Here is a 19,693-nt window from a genome sequence, read left to right as displayed (position 1 = left end):
ATAGTACAACTTTTATTTTGTCATCTGGCTTTGTCACTGTTATTAAATAGCAGAATAGCTTAAGCATCTTCGTATTATTTGAACTTTGTATAGTTCCTCTCCTTATATTGCATGACATGTTCCTACCATAAGGAATTTACCATGTGGTTGAAAGTCGTGTATAGATTGTGAATGCTTTGCTTCCCCTTGAGCCTTGTGGTTAGTCATGAATATTTTCCTAATGCTTTCTACAACTTTTTTTTTTTTTTTAAGCAACAAACAGTTCAAATGTGAAGCACAGTATATAAAAGGGCCAAATGGGTTTGAACCCATGGACAATTACATCATGTTTGTGGCTTCTTTAAATGAATGTATGAAAAAAATGTATTGGTCTTTTTGATATATTAAGGGCAGATGTTCACCTAGTGCAAATTTTCATCGCTTTATTAAAGTCAATGGATCTACGACAACTTACAATAGCTGAACATCTCCCCTGAGGAACTGTATACACTTTTAAAAGCTCTCATGTACACCTAATGATGGGTCTAGTTCAGCTCTCTTTTAAATTAGTGGCAAAAACATCACTAACTTCAGTGGATGCAGGATTGGGTCCTTATACACAGCTATGTATATGTATGGAGGTTGATCAATAATGGTAATGTTAAGAATGGTAATATTTTGACTTATTTGACCTTTTGCCCCATCATGAAGCATGCTGTCTTGCATTGTAATTAAATCATATTGTGTTGTAATATTATTAAAATTAAATCAGAAAGCTGTTGTTAACTAACAGCATCATAGTATGGAAAATTGCTTTGCAAAACCATAAAACAATTCAGGAAGAGTATATTTTATTTCTTCGTTTTTAGCCCTTTGCACCTTTTTTGTTATGGTATATGTGGCTGTAAAAATGTATACAGTTATATGGGGGTATTTATATAAATATGCATATGTCGTGTATACATGTATGCATATAGATTATAAGAAAGGATATGTAGTGTTCTACAGCCTTAAAGAGTGTATGGCTTGAGATTATTGGCGTGCTTAAAAAATTGAAATAAATAAATTGCTTGTTTTTATCATTTTACAACTTTATAATTTACACTACAATGTGAACTTTATACAGCAAAGTATGTTGTTACAGAAGATGTCATCCAACTCTAAATGTTAAAATTGACAGTTCCAAAAAAAAATAATCTTTAAATGGTACCCAAATTTCCTATTTCATCCAAAAAAAAAAAAAAAAAAAAAGTAAGAGTAAAAATAGAAAAACACGGAGGCTAAATTTACCTCTTCACTTGTTGAAAACAAATATTAATATTTACTGCACTTTTCTTTAGTATACAATTATTATGCAAGCAAAAACATCAATTGTAAATAATCTAACGTTGGGTTTTTTGCTTGTCAATGGCAAGAAGAGAGATTCTCACCAGAATGTTCAATAAAAATACAACCTTATGTCACAGTTAGAAATAGCTTTACATGTAGATACAGATATACAAATGGTTGTTTAAGACCATTCAAAATGTATTTGAGGCCTCACAGTAATAACAGCAGATCCCTGCACTCTGAACAGGGGATATTCATAACTATACTTTTTTAGTAATACTTGTTGAATGGCCTACTCTGCCTATTTACCCTCTGTATATGATTTGTTAGAGTTGCTGAGTGACCATAGCTCCCATTTTAAATCATTGTGTGTGGTGGGTGGGGAGGGTGTAAGAGTGGGTGGGTGTATGTGTGTGCGGGTGTGTATATACACTTTTAGATAAAAGCTATATATATACACAGTGTGCACATACATATTTGTATGCATTTTAATGTCTGTATTTGTGCATCTTGATTATATTCATATTTCAATCACCTTCAGCAGTAAAGTATGAAAAAAAGTAATGTATTCATATACATACCCATTGTCTGATGTGTTGAAATGTAGAGGTAATTAGTTGTGGTTTTCCCTGTATACACTGTATTGAGTTTAAACTCTCTAGTGAAAGATGAACTAACACCATTTCTGCTAAGGCCTCTTCTTGTTAGTTGCACCATAGTATTGTAAATATTGACACATTAATCACAAAATAAGTTTAAGATTTTTACAAAGAGCTCCATATGGCCTTTTTTCCAAGAAAAGTGCTTGGATATTTTCTTCTCAAATATTGCATTTTTGTATTAATGTGTTTCAGGAAACCAAAAAAACTATTGATTTATCAGCAAAACTCGTGAAACTTACAAAAATAAGTGCTGATTATTTGAAATAAAACAATCAGCTAAAGAAAATCACTTCCATTTTCTGCCATTGTTACATCATACTGTGTTGTACTTGTGTTTCATATTTGGCCATGTCATACTGGTTGCAGTTTGTTGTATTGCTAGACTTAACATTATCATAAAATATTGTAAGTCATGTAATAAATAAATGGAAAAAAACCCATATACCATGTTCAGTGAGTTTATTTTGAAAATGTGAAAACCAGGCTTCAAAATAATTCTCAGAGTTATTATAGTATATACATATTGGATGAGCATTGTTCATCTAATAGTTCAATTAATGTAAGCATGTGGGATTCATAGATCCTAATAGGTTGCTCTAACTAGTGGATGCATTTCAGTAGCTTTTAAAATTTAAATTCTGGGCTCTAGTGTTTAGAGGTAAAGGGTCCTCTAAGGAAGAATTTTGTTTCTAATAGGTCCTTTGGAGACAGTAAATTTACCTGCCTAGAATTGCTTATGGGTGAATTTGTGAGTATGTGACAGGGGATAGATTTGAAGTATGAAGTGAGAAATTAGTGTGCTATATCCTAAGCAGTGTACCAGGTTCTGCTGTCAACTGAGCTTTAGCAGCACTCTTCCTAAGTCACCTAATTATTAGAAAAATGTGTCTGCAAAGAATGTTGAACTGTACTTGCTGTATTTTAAAATAAATACCTTGTTTCCCCAGCACACCTTTGCCCTCTTTCGTTTATATTTCCCTAGCTTATTTCTGGGGAAAAACTTAGCAACAGATGACATTCCATCTCCTGCTGGTTACTGCCACTTCAACTCATTTTCAAGAGCTGTTACTCTATAGGTCTGTGAGACTGATACAAATTCCAGCTCAGTCCACGTCCTGATCATTGGGAAATTAGTCTGCCAGGTTCAAAACTATTTTTCCCTTAAAAATGTTTGCGTTTTGCATTTTTTGTCAGTAATAAGGAGATGGCTACCAGCAGTAGCCTAATGAAGACAAAAATGAAGCTGTACTATATCAATAATTTAAAAGAGGGCACAAAATAACATAGAGTTAGAATTCCTTTCCTAAAATGCTCAGGGGTATTGGGAGAGTTTTTTAAATTCAGCCCGGACAAATAGATGAGATTAAAAATAAAAAACTGACCACAGTGCAACATTTCTAATCTAATGGAAGAAATAGGAAACACAAATCTGTGACTTCCTTAAAATTTCTGTTTCTTCTGTTGCATTAAAGATATTATAATGTGTATGTAACTTCAAAAAAAAAAAACCTTTCACTCTGCTACTGCATAAATAACTTTTACATTAAATGCAATATGGATATAGTAAAGTTGTGGGCCAACTTCCTAACAGCATGAATCTGATATATGTATATTTTAAAAACATCAATCTTTCCTCAGGAGATGCCAGAGAATGAGTGAGGGTGGAGACTAAATTACAACTGACCCTTCAAAGCAGTGGTTCATCCAACTCCGGTTTAAGATTATTGCTTGAACACCAAATAGAAAACTGTTTTAGCCTTTCAGTATTGCACTTGCCCTGTAGGCAAACAGAATACTCAGGCACACTGATTCTATGGTGATGAGTGCAATACAAGAACCTATATAGAACAGAATACTTTAGTTTGCCATTTTTAGTTCTTTTCACCAGCACAATATTCCTGCAAACTTTCCTATCTCACCTTCACTCGCTTAAGCCCTCAAGAAAAGAACAAAATAGTTTCCTAAATGAAACATATAGATTATTGCTTGTGTTTGAACTGATCTCTTTGCTCGCTGCAGTATGTATATCCTGAAGTGCATATGTGAAAAATGTGTAGCTCCTCAAGCAGGATCTCATTTAAATCATGTGCCTCAAGGCACTATGCCTAAAGTAGGACTATGGACAAGACTCATGCTTGCACACATTTCTTCTTCCCTTCTTTCCAGATGAAGGCAGCTTATTAATAAATCTAGATCTCGTGTGTCAGTTTAGTGGTGTATCCCAGCTTGAAAAGAAAACAATTGCATCATTTCTCTTTCTGCACATTGAAGTCCATTGACTTCCACTCTTTCAGCACAAAATTTGTGGATTTGAAGTTTCTCCATTAAGTAATTTTTACTAGCCTTATACTGTTTACTTGAGATTTGTTTTCTTCTCATCTGTATGTGCCAAAAAATGAAACTGATTAAACAAAGGAAAATAAAGAATATTTTTCACTGGATAGAGAGAGGGCAAAAGAACTTTGTCTAATCCTTGGCTTCTGTCTAGGCTGTAATATATAAAACTGAGTTTCTTCTTCAAAAATGGTACCAAAAAGTATTATTTTACTTTTTGTTGCTGAATGTTTTGCCCTCTGCATGGCCTTTTTAAAACATTTCCTGCTCTTGAAATATTTCCAGTGTACGTTATTCTCCTTTCTTGTTGGTTTTACGGCAGTGTAACTTCAGTGGAATTAGGTGAGCCAGAATCAGGCTCTTAATTTTATTTCTACACTGTTCTGTTACCCTTATTTTGTCACTAAACATGATGACGGTTAGACTAGGGAATGGGTTTCCAAGGGAGATGGTGGAGGGTTAAGGTAACTTAATAACCTGAGTAATTTATAACTGAACCAAACACACATGGGTTACAATATTGCATAGACAAGGAGATTGGCATGTTTGCCTAACTGGCCTCTTTAGTTTCTAGGAATCTCTGTTGAATTTACATAATATTTCCTGGTATGTTCAAACACACACTACTGAAATGTTTAGCCTTTCCCCTTACCATGTCTGTGAAATCCTGGTTAATTCTTTGGGGATAGTTACTAATATGCTATAATAATTTAAAGAGTTCCCTTGCCATGTACCTCATCACTGTGCCTGACCTACACTTTGTGTACTCATTTTACCCTGTTTCAGTAACACCCTTTTAAAAGAACACAACTCCTCATGTGTTCCCAACTCAGCTTTACACCTGTGTGGATTTCTGTTACTGACATTTCATCCAGATGCTTCCTTCACATTAGCAAAATACAAAAGAATCTATTGTCTAAAGACTTTGTAGACTCCATATGCGCTAATAAAGATTCCGATAAATTGGAAAACGTAATCCAATGTTCCGTTTTCAAGATTCGGGAATCTGATATGCATTAACCTGCTTTCTAGACATACTTGTTATGGGTTTCCTTTCATAACTGCTTCGTACCATAGTCCACAAAAGTAATTCCCTCTGTTGTGTTGGACTGTGATGGAAGATGAGTTTTGAATCAAGGTGTATGTAGGAAGAGGAGAATCCTCAGATTTATATAATATTTTACCATACTCTTGTCCTTGAATTTGAAGAATGGCAGTTGAGGTACACCCTTTAAATATTTACAAAACAGTTGCTGAATAAATCTCTCAGTAAGATATGGTTGAAACTCTATAGTGCTAATCTTCCCATTCACATCAATAAGAAGTGTGGTATGTTGACCATCTGTTATGTGAACCCGAATAGGATCTGAAATACCTACACCAAAGACCTGATCTTTTTATGCCATTGCTTTTATGTAGGTGTGTCATAAAAGCAGCCAGGTGTCAGCAACCTGTGCAACTGGTCCCTGTTAAATCTCTTGAGGTGATGACATTTCAAGTGCCTCAAGATCTCTTAAAATTAAAACAGCTAATTGCATTAAGGTCTGTGGTTGAAAATATCTTGCTCTTGCAAAGGGTTTTTCCCTCTGCAGTAACCCTAATGGGATCTACAGCTGTGAGGGCTACCGTATGTACAACAAACAACTGCATCAGGATTAGCAAACCAACTGAAAGAAACACCAAGCCCCTCAAGGGAATGGGACCCAGAGGTCTTTCAGCTTGGTGAGGAAAATGAGCTAAATAAAGTCTAAATGAACTCAGAGTGTCCTTCTAGCTTACAAAATGATGAATAAATAAATGCCTTTAAATAATTCCAGAGAACTGAAATACACAAGTCAAGCTGTTTGTGACTCTTTTACCTAGTAAGCTCGTCTACATATTAGATGAGACTCTCTGTGTATGGAGATTGTGAGTATAGACATGTACATACAATTCCTGAACTTTATTAATATTATTTTTTTAATCTATTTAATAAAATTTGAGGGCTTTCTTAAATGTGATGTAAAGGGCATTCCTTCATGGTTTCTGCGGTCTGGCAGTCTTCAAAATAATTCATTAACACTCCCTTCATTTTACACTCTAGTCCATTCCCAACTTGTTTTATTCACACAACTCTCACTGCTGTCAGTGGGTGCTTTGTGTGCAGACCTATGGGAGAGTATATAGCTGTAATGCATCATTTTGGTGCCCAGTTTTCAATTGTGTGTGTATAATACTGAGTCTTCCTGCTCTCATGTGTTGATCTAAATATAATGTCTATAAGAGAGATGGAGGCTTTAAAAATAGTCTCATATTAAAGCTGTTTTCTGCGAAAATGTACAGAAACCAAAATTCTCATCTCTGATTGACTAGAGTTAGGTTCCTAAATCCATATTTAGGCACCCAAAGATGATGCCTATTTAGCTAAGTGGTTAAGCACATGCTTAACCTCACACATATCAACTGGGATTATTTGTATTTAAAGTTAAAGCATATGTTTAAGTGATTTGGTCTGATTTTCAGAACTGAGCACCTACAAATCCCAGTGGGAGCTCCGCACCTCTGAAAAATCAGGTGTCCTTGTATGAATGAGACTAAATTTACTCATACAGGTTGAGAAAATTTGTCCACAAAGTAATGTCTCAACTTTAATATCTCTCCCATTTTCACTCTAGGACTAAGAGCAGTAGGTCAGCAGTCTGAAGAGATAATCAAAATGTTAAAGAAGATGCTGTGGTGTATAATCTGTAGTGTTAGAGGTACCATCTGCTGTAAAGATTCATCTCACCATTTAAAATGTAAAAACTGTATGCAGTAACCATTTGGTAATTTGTCAAAATACTAATGCTTTCAATAATCCTGGGCTATAACACTTCAGGGTTTTTAAAGATCATTTCATGACTGCATATACATCATGTGCTGAACATATTTAAATGATAGTCCCCTTAAGAAAATAGAGTGGAAAGGCAGAAGCAATAATAATTTGGATGTGCTGTCATAGGAGAGTTAAGAGAAGCACCAGAAAAAATAGTGAAAGCTATTCACTATATGTTCTTCCCAGTAGAAGTGTAAAACAAAATTTTTACTTTTTATCATCATTCTGTGCTATACACATGGAATATCTTCTCCTGCCCTGAGAATTCATGGAGTTATGCTGTATGCTTGTTACTTGTTATCCCTCTACACTGTCATTTGCAAATGTTTGTGAGGTAAGTTTTCACTGTAATATCTAGCAGAGTTTAAATATAGGTAGTTAACACTTGTCCTAAGCCTGCAGCAAGGGCAGTGATGCCTCAGTGAATAGTATAAAGCCAGTCAGTGCACACTTCTATCATTAAGAGGCAGCAAATGTAGTCCAAAAACTGATGAGTGAAGTTTTAATCCTGGTCAGAGCTCAAAGGAAGTGGTCACATGGATGAAAAGAATGAGTTCATGATGATTAAAAGAAAAGACATAGAAACTCTTAGGCATGGGATGTGCAAATTACCAGAATTATTTAAAGGAAAATAGGCCAAAGTGAGTGGCTAAATCCACTGATCTCAATTTAGTGTGGGAGAAATTAAAATTTAGCCTACAAATATAAATAAACTCCAGCATTCTGGCCAGACTCTGACTGGTAATTGCATCCTGTTAGCTCAGTACTGCACTGAAGTTTCAACTAGATATAGCATTGTTCTTCATATCCTGCCCCAAACAGTTGCTATGTTCTACCGTACAGTGACTTTTATTTCATTGGTGTATGAAATGATTCCTCTAAATTGTTTGATTTTCCAGTTAAGTTTGTAGCATTTATTCATTGACTACTAACACTTCCACATTTCCAGACCTCCCAAGACCGGCAGGGCACCCCCCGTGGCTTGCCGCCCCAGGCACTCGGTTGGAGCGCTGGTGCCTGGAGTCACCGCTGCTTCCAAATATAGAGAAATATATGATCCAGTCCCTACCCCTTGGAGATTACAATGTAAATTACAAACAGTATAGTCTCACTCTACGTGATACGTAACTTGGAGGGAAACTACAAACAGTGCAGCACTTTGGAATCTTTCAGCATGAAAAGTGCTTTAGAAACCCAAGATAGTATTATCACATGATTTTCATAATTAAAAAAAGACCGCTTTCTAACTCAAGTTACCCCATGAAAATATAAAGTCATGCCCATTTGTGGCTTTAAATTTAAAGTGCTGCTGTTACATTTGTAGATTTTTTTCAGTTTGCAACAAGAAGGAAACTTCAGGATGGGAGAATCCTGAAGACACATTCTAAGCTCTAGATTTGCAGATGGTGTCTCTCTGGCTGGGACATCATTTAATCATTAGTAAGAGAGATGCAGCACAGAATAAGAGGTCTCTGGAAAATAAGCATATATGTGGTAATGTTTTATTTTCTCCCTATATGACAAAAATATGCTTGCCTGTTCTAGGACCTTTCTGGGGAGGCTTTCGCCAAATGGGTATTTGCAGGAAAGAGCGAACCTGGTTCTAACAAATAGATATCAGTCATAATTGGCATTTTGGTGTTGGTATTAGCTGGGTTAAAATGTCAAGACAACTAACTACTGGAAACTTCCCACCAACAGACAGTACCCCAATTTGGTGACTTCTCACATTTCAGCCACAAAAATATGCATTGGACGTAGAACCTTTCTAAACTTGTTTTTCAGTGGAAGGTGCATAGAAGCTGAACTACACAAAATGAAGTAGGGAACTCTTCAGTAACAAGGGGGGGAAAAAAGAAGTAGATGAGCAGAAAAATCTAACTTTTGATAAACATCCTGTAGCTTCTTTTCAAGGGGCGAATGGATGTTTTCCATGGGAAATACTAAATTCCCCTTTGGGACTTCTGTCCCATAATGATGGGCGGAGATACAGGTGCACTTTAACAATCATTTCTGTCTTCATTTGTCTTTCTCAATTTCCAGAGCTCCCAACACAGTGGCTCCTCTACCTCATTAGCATCCACCAAAGTTTGCAGCTCCATGGATGAAAATGATGGACCTGGAGAAGGTAAAAGAGACTGTTTTGATGGCAGAAGGTTGTTGACATTTCAAAACAATGATAGCTCAGCAGCTATGCGGGAAACGAGTTGCTATTCATGCTGAAGCGAGTGAAGAGTTGCAGGGATGACTTGACTCTACCTTTAGAGGGTTACCAGGTTTACTGAACTGGTTGAATCATGGATTCTATGCTAGCATGATGTTTGCCCTGCATCCAGAATAGCATTATTCAAGCATTTCAGTTCCACTGTCTTCTATGGTACTGATCCCACAGATTCCAGAACAGCTCCTAGAAGCAGTGGATTCTGGAAAGTTTTGAAAGACCACAGGTACAATATGGTACAATAATAGCAGAACTAGTTGAAAAAATTCCTCGTTGGTGCTAAATGGGTTCAAACAGAAATGGTTTAGAGCAACCCAGTTCTGAAATGTGAAAGCTTTGTCTACTCCACCCAGATTTTAAAATGCTTGTGAATTATTTGCAGCACTTTTGTGTGTGGACACTGTGAAGAAAGTCAAAGTGGATAATCACGGTGGTCCCTTCTGGGCCTAAAATCTATGAATTACTGGCCCTTTTGAAGTCAGTGGGAGTTTTGCCATTGACTTCAATAGGATCAGGATTTCACCCAAAGTATCACAGAAGCATTGGGGATTAAACTGGTTGTATTGTAGAGAAGGCCCAACTGCCACTTTAATGGCCCATCTGTTTAAAAAAAAATCTGGTTTTATAAATTTTTTAGATGGTGGGATGAGGATGATGGTGGTTTATTATTACTGAGTGTTATCTGACATACTCATTTTACTTACAAGCACTCCCACTTGAGTACTTTGCGGGCTGTGTTTTTCATTGTTTTATTGTGATGTATATCTTTAAAAAAAAATTACAAGAGCACCCTCTAAAAGCTGAAAAATAAAAGGAACCCAGGGTGATAAAATGGTGAAGAGTTAGAGGGAAAGGTAATAAATGCAAGGGCAACTAAAATAGAGTAACTTCTAGAATAATTCTTATTTTAAGGGTTTTTTAAAGGAGGAGGTGATGGAATGAGAGGGATGTAATTTTGACAAAAGTTCCAAACTCTTGGGACTAGCACAGCAAAGGTCTAGTAACCTACCCACTTAACAGGAGATGGTTGGAACCTTTAATCTGAAGTTGTCCATATGAAACTGAACTCCCCTGACACATGAAAATTCTGCAAGGTCATCATTCCTGCTGGGGATGTCACATATTTCCTTCCTTTCATTTCATATATAACAGCAATATGCTTAACATTTCACAGCCTATAAGGAGACCTGTTTCTTGTTTCAAAGAGTTTAGAATTCAGCATAGACAAAACAGTTCAGACACAGATCGGTATGTTGTATGCTGACATGAGTTCAAGGTGGCATAGGATGAGGTTTTTGATAATTTGTACATTAATTTGACATTTGATTAGAAAATGAAAGCAACAATTAGAGGACAGTTGTATTTAAAATAATAACTCATGTTTGATATCCCTTTAATCTATAAAATTATTTTGGACAGACAGTATCTCAAATACCCTGTCCCAGCCTTTCTGTGATAAAAAGCATAGAGTATGGCCAGGATCTTTACCAAAATGACCATAGTATGCCTGAAATAAATTAATCTGAATAGCACCGTATACTGGAGTAGTCCATGCACATGTAATTACTTTTTTAGGAAGCATGAGGAATCACATTGGGCTTTAGCAGAAAAATGACAGGCCAAGTGAGATGAATATCCTCGCTGCATGCCAATGATTAAGATATGTGACTCAGGTTGGCCTGTACTCTGATGCTTATCATTCAAACACACACAGACACACATATGCCTGTACCATGTGTAATTTAAGGTGAAAAACACAAAAGTCACAGCATTTCAATCTTAACACCACATTGGAAAACGTGGGTTTTTTTTGCCAAATAGTCTCTCACACTTCGTATTCTGTTGTGTGAAATGTAATTAATATTTACTGCCTTAAAGAGTGTAAATTTAAGAGTCACAGTTTTAAAAGGCTTTTTAGCTATTAGTATATACCCAGTATATTTATGTGGTCCAAAGGTGGTTGGTTTAGATTGAAGTCCATAATCCCAGCTTTTGGAAGCATTAGTAGGCATTGGTAAACTGCTATTTCAAATGTATTTCAAGAATAAAGGTGCATTAATAGGCACTAAAGTAACAGAAACTACAAACCTTTTCTGTGTGTAGACCCCATGTATAACACAATTTTACCTAAACATCTGGTGCCCAGGTTGCATGTGAAGGTGATATAATTGAGAACATTTGTTTAAAAACTAAATATTTAATATTGAGGGGAAAATAGCACTTAACACATGAGGAATTTTATGGATGTCTCATTTTACAGGATGTAATAAAATAAGGGCTTGAGTGTTAGATTTTTGGTACGTATATTTAATCATACTATGTCAAGCAGTTCTAACCGTTATCAAAGGGCTCAACTACGCTTGTGCAGACCACAAAGGCCCTTTCATATTTAAAAAAATACAATTTCAGTTTTACACTGTGAATATGTTGCAATAGGGACTGTAAGTTGTGTAAACCTTGAATGGCTGAGTCTACAGCCCATAGGTTTTATTTTTCATCATTTGATCTGTGTGAAACCTATTGAGTATATACAATGTCAGCAACATGGTTTTGCAATACACTAAATGAGATATTGATTCTGAATGGTTTCCATTGGACCCAAAGCGCATGTTATGTGCAACATCTGCATTTCCTTCTCTACCAATAAAAATGCACTAATGCTTTTTTCAGAAGTGTTGGAAGAAGGCTTCCAGGTTCCAGCATCAATAGCAGAAAGATATAAAGTTGGAAGGACTATAGGAGACGGAAATTTTGCTATTGTAAAGGAGTGTATAGAAAGGTGAGAAGGATTATTTGCTTATTACTGTAAAAGCAATCATTAATATAATGCTTTTCCTAGATCATACCTTTATTTGCAGACTGTGGGACTTGTGGAATAAGGTAATATCTCAGTGCCAGATGTAAAAAATGGAAAAACTTGTCTAATAACCTGTGCTGTGAAAAAAGGAGCAGTTCCAAGGGACAATCTATAATTTTCATGCTTTGGGGTTTTTTATATACAAGAGGGGTGGGTTTGAGTTCCTCACCCCTAAACCCTGAAGTAGGCTGTGCTGCCACAGCCCCACTAAGAGGTGAGAGAGAAAAGGGGGGGGGGCATTGTTGAGAACCAAGAGAGTGTGGTGTAAAAGAAACAGAGGGAGGAGGAGATGTCCACAACAGAAATTATTATGAAGCTTCTGATTTCTGATGATGGCAATGCAGAGAATGGCAAAAAAAAGAGCCAGAGAAAGAGATGTCCACAATAAACAACAGAGCTGCCAATATCCAATCATGGGAGTTCTGGGAATGAGGTTCCACATTCACTGCCACTACATCCTAATGAGGAGCAATTTACAGAAGACTCCACAGTGGTTTCAGAAGCAAATTTAACATTTTGGCAAGTAAGAACTTTGAAGCCAGCCACAAAGACTAGATCAAGAATAGGCTGGATGCAAACTAGAGTCTCTCTGGAAAATTTGTCCCAGCCTGGGATTCAGATTGAATTGTCTCCGTATACCAAACTAACAGCTATTGTGGAAGTCTGAAAGAATAAGCTTTCTCTCTACAGACTCAGGGTTCACATGGTACGTGGCCAAGATTATTATGACACCTTGACAGGCCTTTGAGAGAGGTTATGATGTTGATGCAAAAGATCTTTCAGATCAAACTCCAGAGTTGAAAATGGCCGCTCATAGGAACCCTGAGCTAGAAAATGTAGAAACCCAAGGAAAAGGAGAAAAGCAAAATTAAAGAGGGCACATATAAAGCCATATAGAAGAAAACAGGATAAGGTGAAAGAAAAGGGGAGAGGGGGAAAGGCTAAGGCTAGAGTGCGAAAGACGAAAAGGGCAAGTCTAAAATGAAAGAAATAGTAGATTAGAGAAGCTAGTGGATTATGCAGCAGAATAATACTGTGAGATTCAGAGAGTCTTCCCTGCCTGCAGTTAAACATATATACTTAAGCAATTTTGGGCTTTTCGGGTGTTTCTAAAGTTGAGAGGAAATGTGTTACAAGGAAATGACAGAACTAACTGTTGGTCTCACTACACACAGAAATAGTGCTACCACTTCCCAGTTATCTTTAGTAATATGTGGCACTGTCTGTATGGAATACTCTATAAGTGACTATCTAGGGAATACATGATTTTGTGGTCTCGTTATGCAGATCATCCAAAAAGAGTGCACACCTTCCTGCATATGTTGTTTGTGTTAAAGAGCAACTATTTGAGGAATGTTTTTGAGAGTTAAACCACAAATGTAGTTAAATCACAAATGTCCTTATATCCCTCCACCTGTAAAGCTGGCTTGGTTACCATGAGCGTGAGTTCAGAGAAACAGAAACATTAAAGTAATAAATGTAAAACACCTCCACAAAGACCTAAAATAGCATTTCTAGGCATAAAAAAGCATAGCTATAAAGTTATCTCAGGCCCTGCAGGGCCAGGAGTGAATTCTGGGCAGCATTAGGGAGCTGAGGAAATTTCCTCATCCCACTGGCATAAAATTCCTGTGTCTAGAACAGACTTGGACCTCAAAGTTATGACTTTTTGATCTATTAAAAAACCTGTCACTGTACTAAGACTGAATCTTACCCTTCCTGGGCCTTGAGTAAGATTTTACATGCAGTATTTATTACGTCTCTAATTTATCGCATGCCTATCTCCTCCACATACATGGTGTGGGTGCAGAGGTGTGTGTGTGTGTGTGTGTATCCATAAAAAATCATGACCATGATCCTGCATTCCTTGCACACCCAAAAGCCCATTGGATTTTGTGAAAGCTTAGTGTGTGGAAGGAATGCAGCCCCTTATTTGGTCTAGGAAAATTTAATTAACAAAAGGTCTAACAATTTAGTCTGTGACTAGTACATAGTTGTAAACTTTTATACTGCAGTAATCTGAATTTTCTGCTTTGCACTGTAACTTTTTATTGTTCATTTAAGTGGTAGGTATATCGTCGCTTACCATCTGATTGTCTCTTTCTGGTCTGCTCTGAATGTTTGCTTAATAGGTCTGTAAGACACAGAGCGAATCAATGTTGCCAGTAGTCTGTGGTTACACATCTTTTTAGAGGAAAGAATAAATAGGATATTAATTTACATTATGTTAGCTTTTATTTTCTTTTTAAAAATGTATGATCCCTCAAATCAAAGAGTAGCCAGAGTTGTAGTCTGCTTGTTACATATTTGCTGTATCATGCATGCAATTTGTCTGGCAGACAAATTCATTTCTAACATACCAGATTTTGGAAATATCTTAATTTCCATACTAGTTAATATTTCCAGTGTTTTGGAGCGCATATCGTCTTACACAGAAAACAAAAGCCATTAATATCCTTTTTTGTGACAGAAAGGAAGCTTTCCTGGGACAACTAAAGAGTCTGGTTCACTAGCTTTCAAGAAGAATATATTTTGCCAAGTTTTAGCCCCATGCACCTGAGTTTCTGATGCCGTCCCTCCCACTTAAAAGATAGACATTGACACTGTAACTATCTGTCCCTTCTCAGGTTTGGATGTGTCTACTCAGAATAAATGCATCCACAGGAAGGCCACCTCAGGGTGAAGAATGGCCAATTTTCAGAGCTGTAGCTTGAAGCCCTCTAGTGGAGAAAACATAGATGTCAGGGTGCTTTGTTGCTTTTTTAAATTAAGGCTTTAACAGCAATGCTGTAGTTTTGAAGAGATGATCATTCAGAATAGCTTCTTTGGAAACTCTCTTAATTTGTATCCTAATTTATATCTTTCTTTGGGGCCCTGCTGGCTTTAGAATCTGAATGTGATAAAGTATTTGTCACATTTTTCTTTTTTATAAATAAAATTTACAAAATTTGGGGGTTGGGGTATAATCTGCTGAACATGAACTCCCAGTGCGATGCTGTGGCCAAAAAACTAATCCAATCCTGGGGTGCGTAAATGTGACTCTTGAGTAGGAGTAGAGAGGCTCCTTTACCTCTCAGGTATGTGTTCTTGTTACAATAATTCTCTTGGTTTATTGCTATCATCAGTACAAAGAAATGTTAACATTTGTGTCCCCAGAGCCATTATTGTTCCAGATTTTGTCCTGTTAAAATCACCGACCTTAAACTCGGCAGGACTACAATGTACTTACCACATCCTTTAAAAAAATATTCAGATGATATCCTTTTTCATCTCAGCAGTTATAGGTACTGTGCTTGAACGGCAAACACAAAAGCCATTGGGAAATTTTCATTGCAATTAAATGTTAATTTTTTCTTTCATCTTTTCTCAGGTCAACTGGTAGAGAATATGCTCTGAAAATCATAAAAAAAAGTAAATGTAGAGGAAAAGTAAGTATGAGAGCTCAAATAAGGACTATAAATGTTTCCAACAAAACATTTTTCTGTGAGATCTTGTTTTGACAGCTAAGATCAGTTTGGGAAGTTCTTGGTGTTCGAATTCTTCCTGGCCAATGGTAGAATTTTTGCAGTTGAGGGCATTTGTCTTTGGAATTTTCTGCCCTTGACAGGCCATCAGAGCACAAGTCTAGCAGCCTGCAGAATACAATGAAAGATGCATTTACTTGGTTCAGCATTTGGCTAACTGTGTGTGTGTGTGTGTGTTTGCTTTAACTACTGTCATTAAAGCATGTAGCTGCCAGAGTGCTAAATGCTATAAAAACAGTAAAATAGAAGTAATAATCATATATAATAAATATTATATTAACTGAATTGCTGCTGGTTTTTATAATTCTTTACCTAATGCTTTCTGGGAATATAGAACCATATTTATAACTGCTCAAAATATTTTTTGTATTAGAAAATTTTCTAAGAAGCTTCAGTGACTGACTGACTTTTCTCTTCCCACATTTCATTTTCTGTGTTCTCTTCTCTGACCTTGACTCAGTCACCACAATGATGCTGTTGCCAGACATTTTCTACATTGCCTAAAACAATGTTTGTGATTTTCATGGATTCTTTGGAAGATTTGAAAGTCCCAAGAGCCTCTGAACTCTCCCTCACGGGTGGGTCGAAAGGGTAGGGTTTTTTCCACCAATCTATATTAATTTAAGATTTTTGTTCTGTGGCAGGAGCACATGATCCAGAATGAGGTATCCATTTTAAGAAGGGTCAAACATCCCAATATTGTTCTTCTGATTGAGGAGATGGACATGCCAACTGAGTTGTACCTTGTCATGGAGCTTGTAAAGGTGCGTATTTTGAAGGAGATCACCCACATACGTGAACTCGATTCAAGATTGTATCAGCATCTTCAGGCATTTTACTCAAGCAGCTTTAACCATAGTACATGATAAAACTCACTAAAATGCCCGTTGCTTTTATCCTAAAGACTTACAATAACATATGACAAGAGATGGGTGTTTTATACACTTGCTGTCTGGGGACTCTCAAGCATGTTCATATTGTGGACCACATCCTAATAGTGTGTGTTTTGTGGACACCTCACCTTCCATTTGTGATCACCTGGCCCACTTCTCCTCACATATGGCATCACATAACATTCCTGTGGTACCTGCAGCACTGTCTTACATGACAAACAGATATAAGAAAGCAATTGAATTTTTAGCTCGTTTTAACACAATTTAGCTGCTAGCTCTGCTCATTTCCAGCTCTATGTGACCTGATAGTTTTTTGTAGACCACGCCAGCAAGTGCTCAGTGGATAGTATTTTGGGGGCCCATGATCTTGTTCACATGTTTCAAAAAGAATTTGGCCCCAGATTACACCAACAGGCAAAACAAAAGCACCCAATTAGAGCATCTGTATAAACCTCATTATATTTTGCTGAAACAAAGTAATGTGGCCTTACATTTAAAATACATTATCTGTGTCATCTGTATCCATTGAGTTTAGTGTCCCTTCATTAAATCTTCTCTTTTACTTTAATTGAAATTGAGATTGAAAAAACCCATTGCTGTTTAAAGTGTGATTCTATCCTGAAAAATAACTTGGTAAAAGCAGCATTGTGTAGTTAGTTCTGAATTTATTGCCTTGTAGTGACTTCCCAATTGAATGTGTTCACTTTACAAGAGCAGATTTTCTTCCCCTTATTGCCAGAACTGCAAACTCAGCCTGGAATATACAAGTCTTTCTGGCCCATGTATCTTTCACAATAAGGGGTCTGCAATCAGAATTTAGCTAACAGTTCTGTTAATGACACACATGTCAGAATACAACCCAGCTCGCTGAGAGTGAAAGGTAATTAAAATATATTTGTCAGTAAAATCAGAGAATTCTGAAGAAATGCAGGGCACAGAGGTCTTGAGTAAGAAAATGCTATTTTCCATAGTGATTTTACAGAATAGACCCGCACTTCAAATTCACTTATAAAAACAATGGTTCTCCAATTATTTAATTCTGCAGAATACTTTGTAAGAGAGACCAACTCTCTCATTAACCACTTCTATTCTCAATATCCCATTCCCGCCATCATTCCAGCAACACTCTTTATTTTGGTGGCCTTGCAGACCATGATTTGAAGTCCACTATTTAAATGGTTAGGACCCAATTTTCAAACATAGATACTTAATTTGTGCCAGCAATACTTGTACACACACCTGTTGAATGTAAAAACTTCATCCTGGTGTGCAAAACTGGCCTTTAAGCTCTTAAAAGTTCTACCCTATGGAAAGAATACCACTGCCTTCCAACCACACCAGAACTGGAAGACCATGCTCTCCCCTCATCTCCATGCATTAAGTAGGGCCCTGCTTCTTCTGCTTACAAGGACTGGCCTGTGCATTATACCACAAACATGTAACAGATGGGAAGTTGAATTGCCTCTCAATGATTCATCCACAAACAGAAACAAGACCCCTTCAACCACTGCCCAAGTTCTGCCCATCCGCTCACCTAATCTCTGGAAGCATAGTAAACCCTGCCACCTCTTAGTTCCCCTCCTCTGCCATCTTTTTGGTTTTATAGCCATTCTTTGGTCCCCCATGAGGTGACTGGGCTTCTGGGGTCCAATGAGAGAGACCTAGGCAGCCACATAGTAAAACAATCAGAAAGGTACTGTCTGATAGGTCTGCTCAAGTTCCAAACTCTGGGCCATTTTAGGTCCAAGCAGAGGTGAAAGTAAGCTGGTACGCCCTGGTATGGCGTACCGGGGCGGCCTGGCTTCCCCAGGGGGCAATTTAAAGGGCCTGGGGCTCCCAGCAGGGGCTGGAGCCCCAGGCCCTTTAAATTGCCACCAGAGCCCCACTGCTGGAGCCCTGGGGTAGGGCTGCGGGGCTCTGGGGGCTATTTAAAAAGTCCGGGGCTCCTGCTGCTTCTACTGCCCCGGCCCTTTAAATAGCCACCAGAGCCCCACCGCCACTACTCCAGGGTTCCGGCAGCTATTTAAAGGGCTGGGGCGGTAGAAGCAGGGGAGCCCCGGGCCCTTTAAATAGCCCCCGGAGCCCTGGGCTGCTACCCCGGTGGGGCGGGGGCACTTAACTTACAGGGTGGGCTGGGGCTGGCTCTGACTCCCTCAGCCACGCCCCCACGCCCCTTCCACCCTAGGCCCTGCCCCTTCTGGGGGCCAGAGCTGGCCCCAGCGTACCAGTAAATCACTGGACTTACTTTCACCCCTGGGTCCAAGTGACTACCCATCTCCACTCAGTTTCCTATGACAGACCCTCCATCTTCCCCCTTCCCTCCAGAAGGTCTACTAGCCAGTGTGAGTTGTGCCCTGACTGCAGTGCCCAGGACCTTAGGGGTGAACAATCACTTAAAAAGCAGGCAAGTTTTGCAGGAGCAACTTACTTAGCCACCCGTGTTTGAAAATTTGACATGCAATATGGTTTTTTGTTTGGGTTTAAGTTATAATCAGTTCTCATTCAGCTAAACAAGAGAAGAGGACACTGCAAGCACTCATAAAAGGGAATGTCTCAAAATAGAATTATAAAGAGAAAAGCTATTCTAATGACTTCATGGGAAAATCAGTCTTCTACTACTTCTCCTACTCTCTTCCTCCTCAACATACCCACCCCCGCTTGCATGCTCTTTCTCTCTCTTTTTTACGTAAGAATTTCTGCAGATACCATGAAGTTTAATCTGATGGTTTGCTTTTTTTTTTAGTTATGATAATATTCATGCTTTAGGAGATTTTTCATAGACATAAATTTAATCTGAATTTCTGTGAGCACATGAAGTTAATGGGTCCTTTACCTTTATATGATGAGGGGGAATAAGGGGAGAATGGTCCTAATCAGGGCCGGCTCCAGGCACCTGCTTAACAAGCAGGTGCTTGGGGCGGCCAAGGGAGAGGGGCGGCACCTGCGGCAATTCGGGGGCGGCAGGTCCCTCACTTCCTCTAGGAGCGAAGGACCTGCCACTGAACTGCCGCCGCTAATCGCGGCTTTTTTTTTTTTTTTT

General features: G+C 37.9%; 1 protein-coding gene across 2 annotated transcripts in view; it reads left to right on the top strand.

Annotated features, from left to right (window-relative positions):
* Positions 1–19,693, top strand: part of LOC112121106 (serine/threonine-protein kinase DCLK1) — a 345,189-nt gene that overhangs the window by 286,485 nt on the left and 39,011 nt on the right. For both annotated transcript variants that reach the window (XM_029911998.1, XM_029911999.1), the window contains exons 6-9: positions 9,202–9,286; positions 12,050–12,158; positions 15,607–15,664; positions 16,405–16,524. In XM_029911998.1, the coding sequence (XP_029767858.1) occupies positions 9,202–9,286; positions 12,050–12,158; positions 15,607–15,664; positions 16,405–16,524 (372 nt within the window). The remainder of the gene's footprint in view (positions 1–9,201; positions 9,287–12,049; positions 12,159–15,606; positions 15,665–16,404; positions 16,525–19,693) is intronic.

This window comes from Terrapene carolina, unplaced genomic scaffold, assembly GCF_002925995.2.
Source record: "Terrapene carolina triunguis isolate 2854851 unplaced genomic scaffold, T_m_triunguis-2.0 Scaffold141, whole genome shotgun sequence".
Lineage (NCBI taxonomy): Eukaryota > Metazoa > Chordata > Testudines > Emydidae > Terrapene > Terrapene triunguis.
Note: the sequence above shows the minus strand (reverse complement) of the source record. Positions and strands in the feature narration are given on the sequence as shown.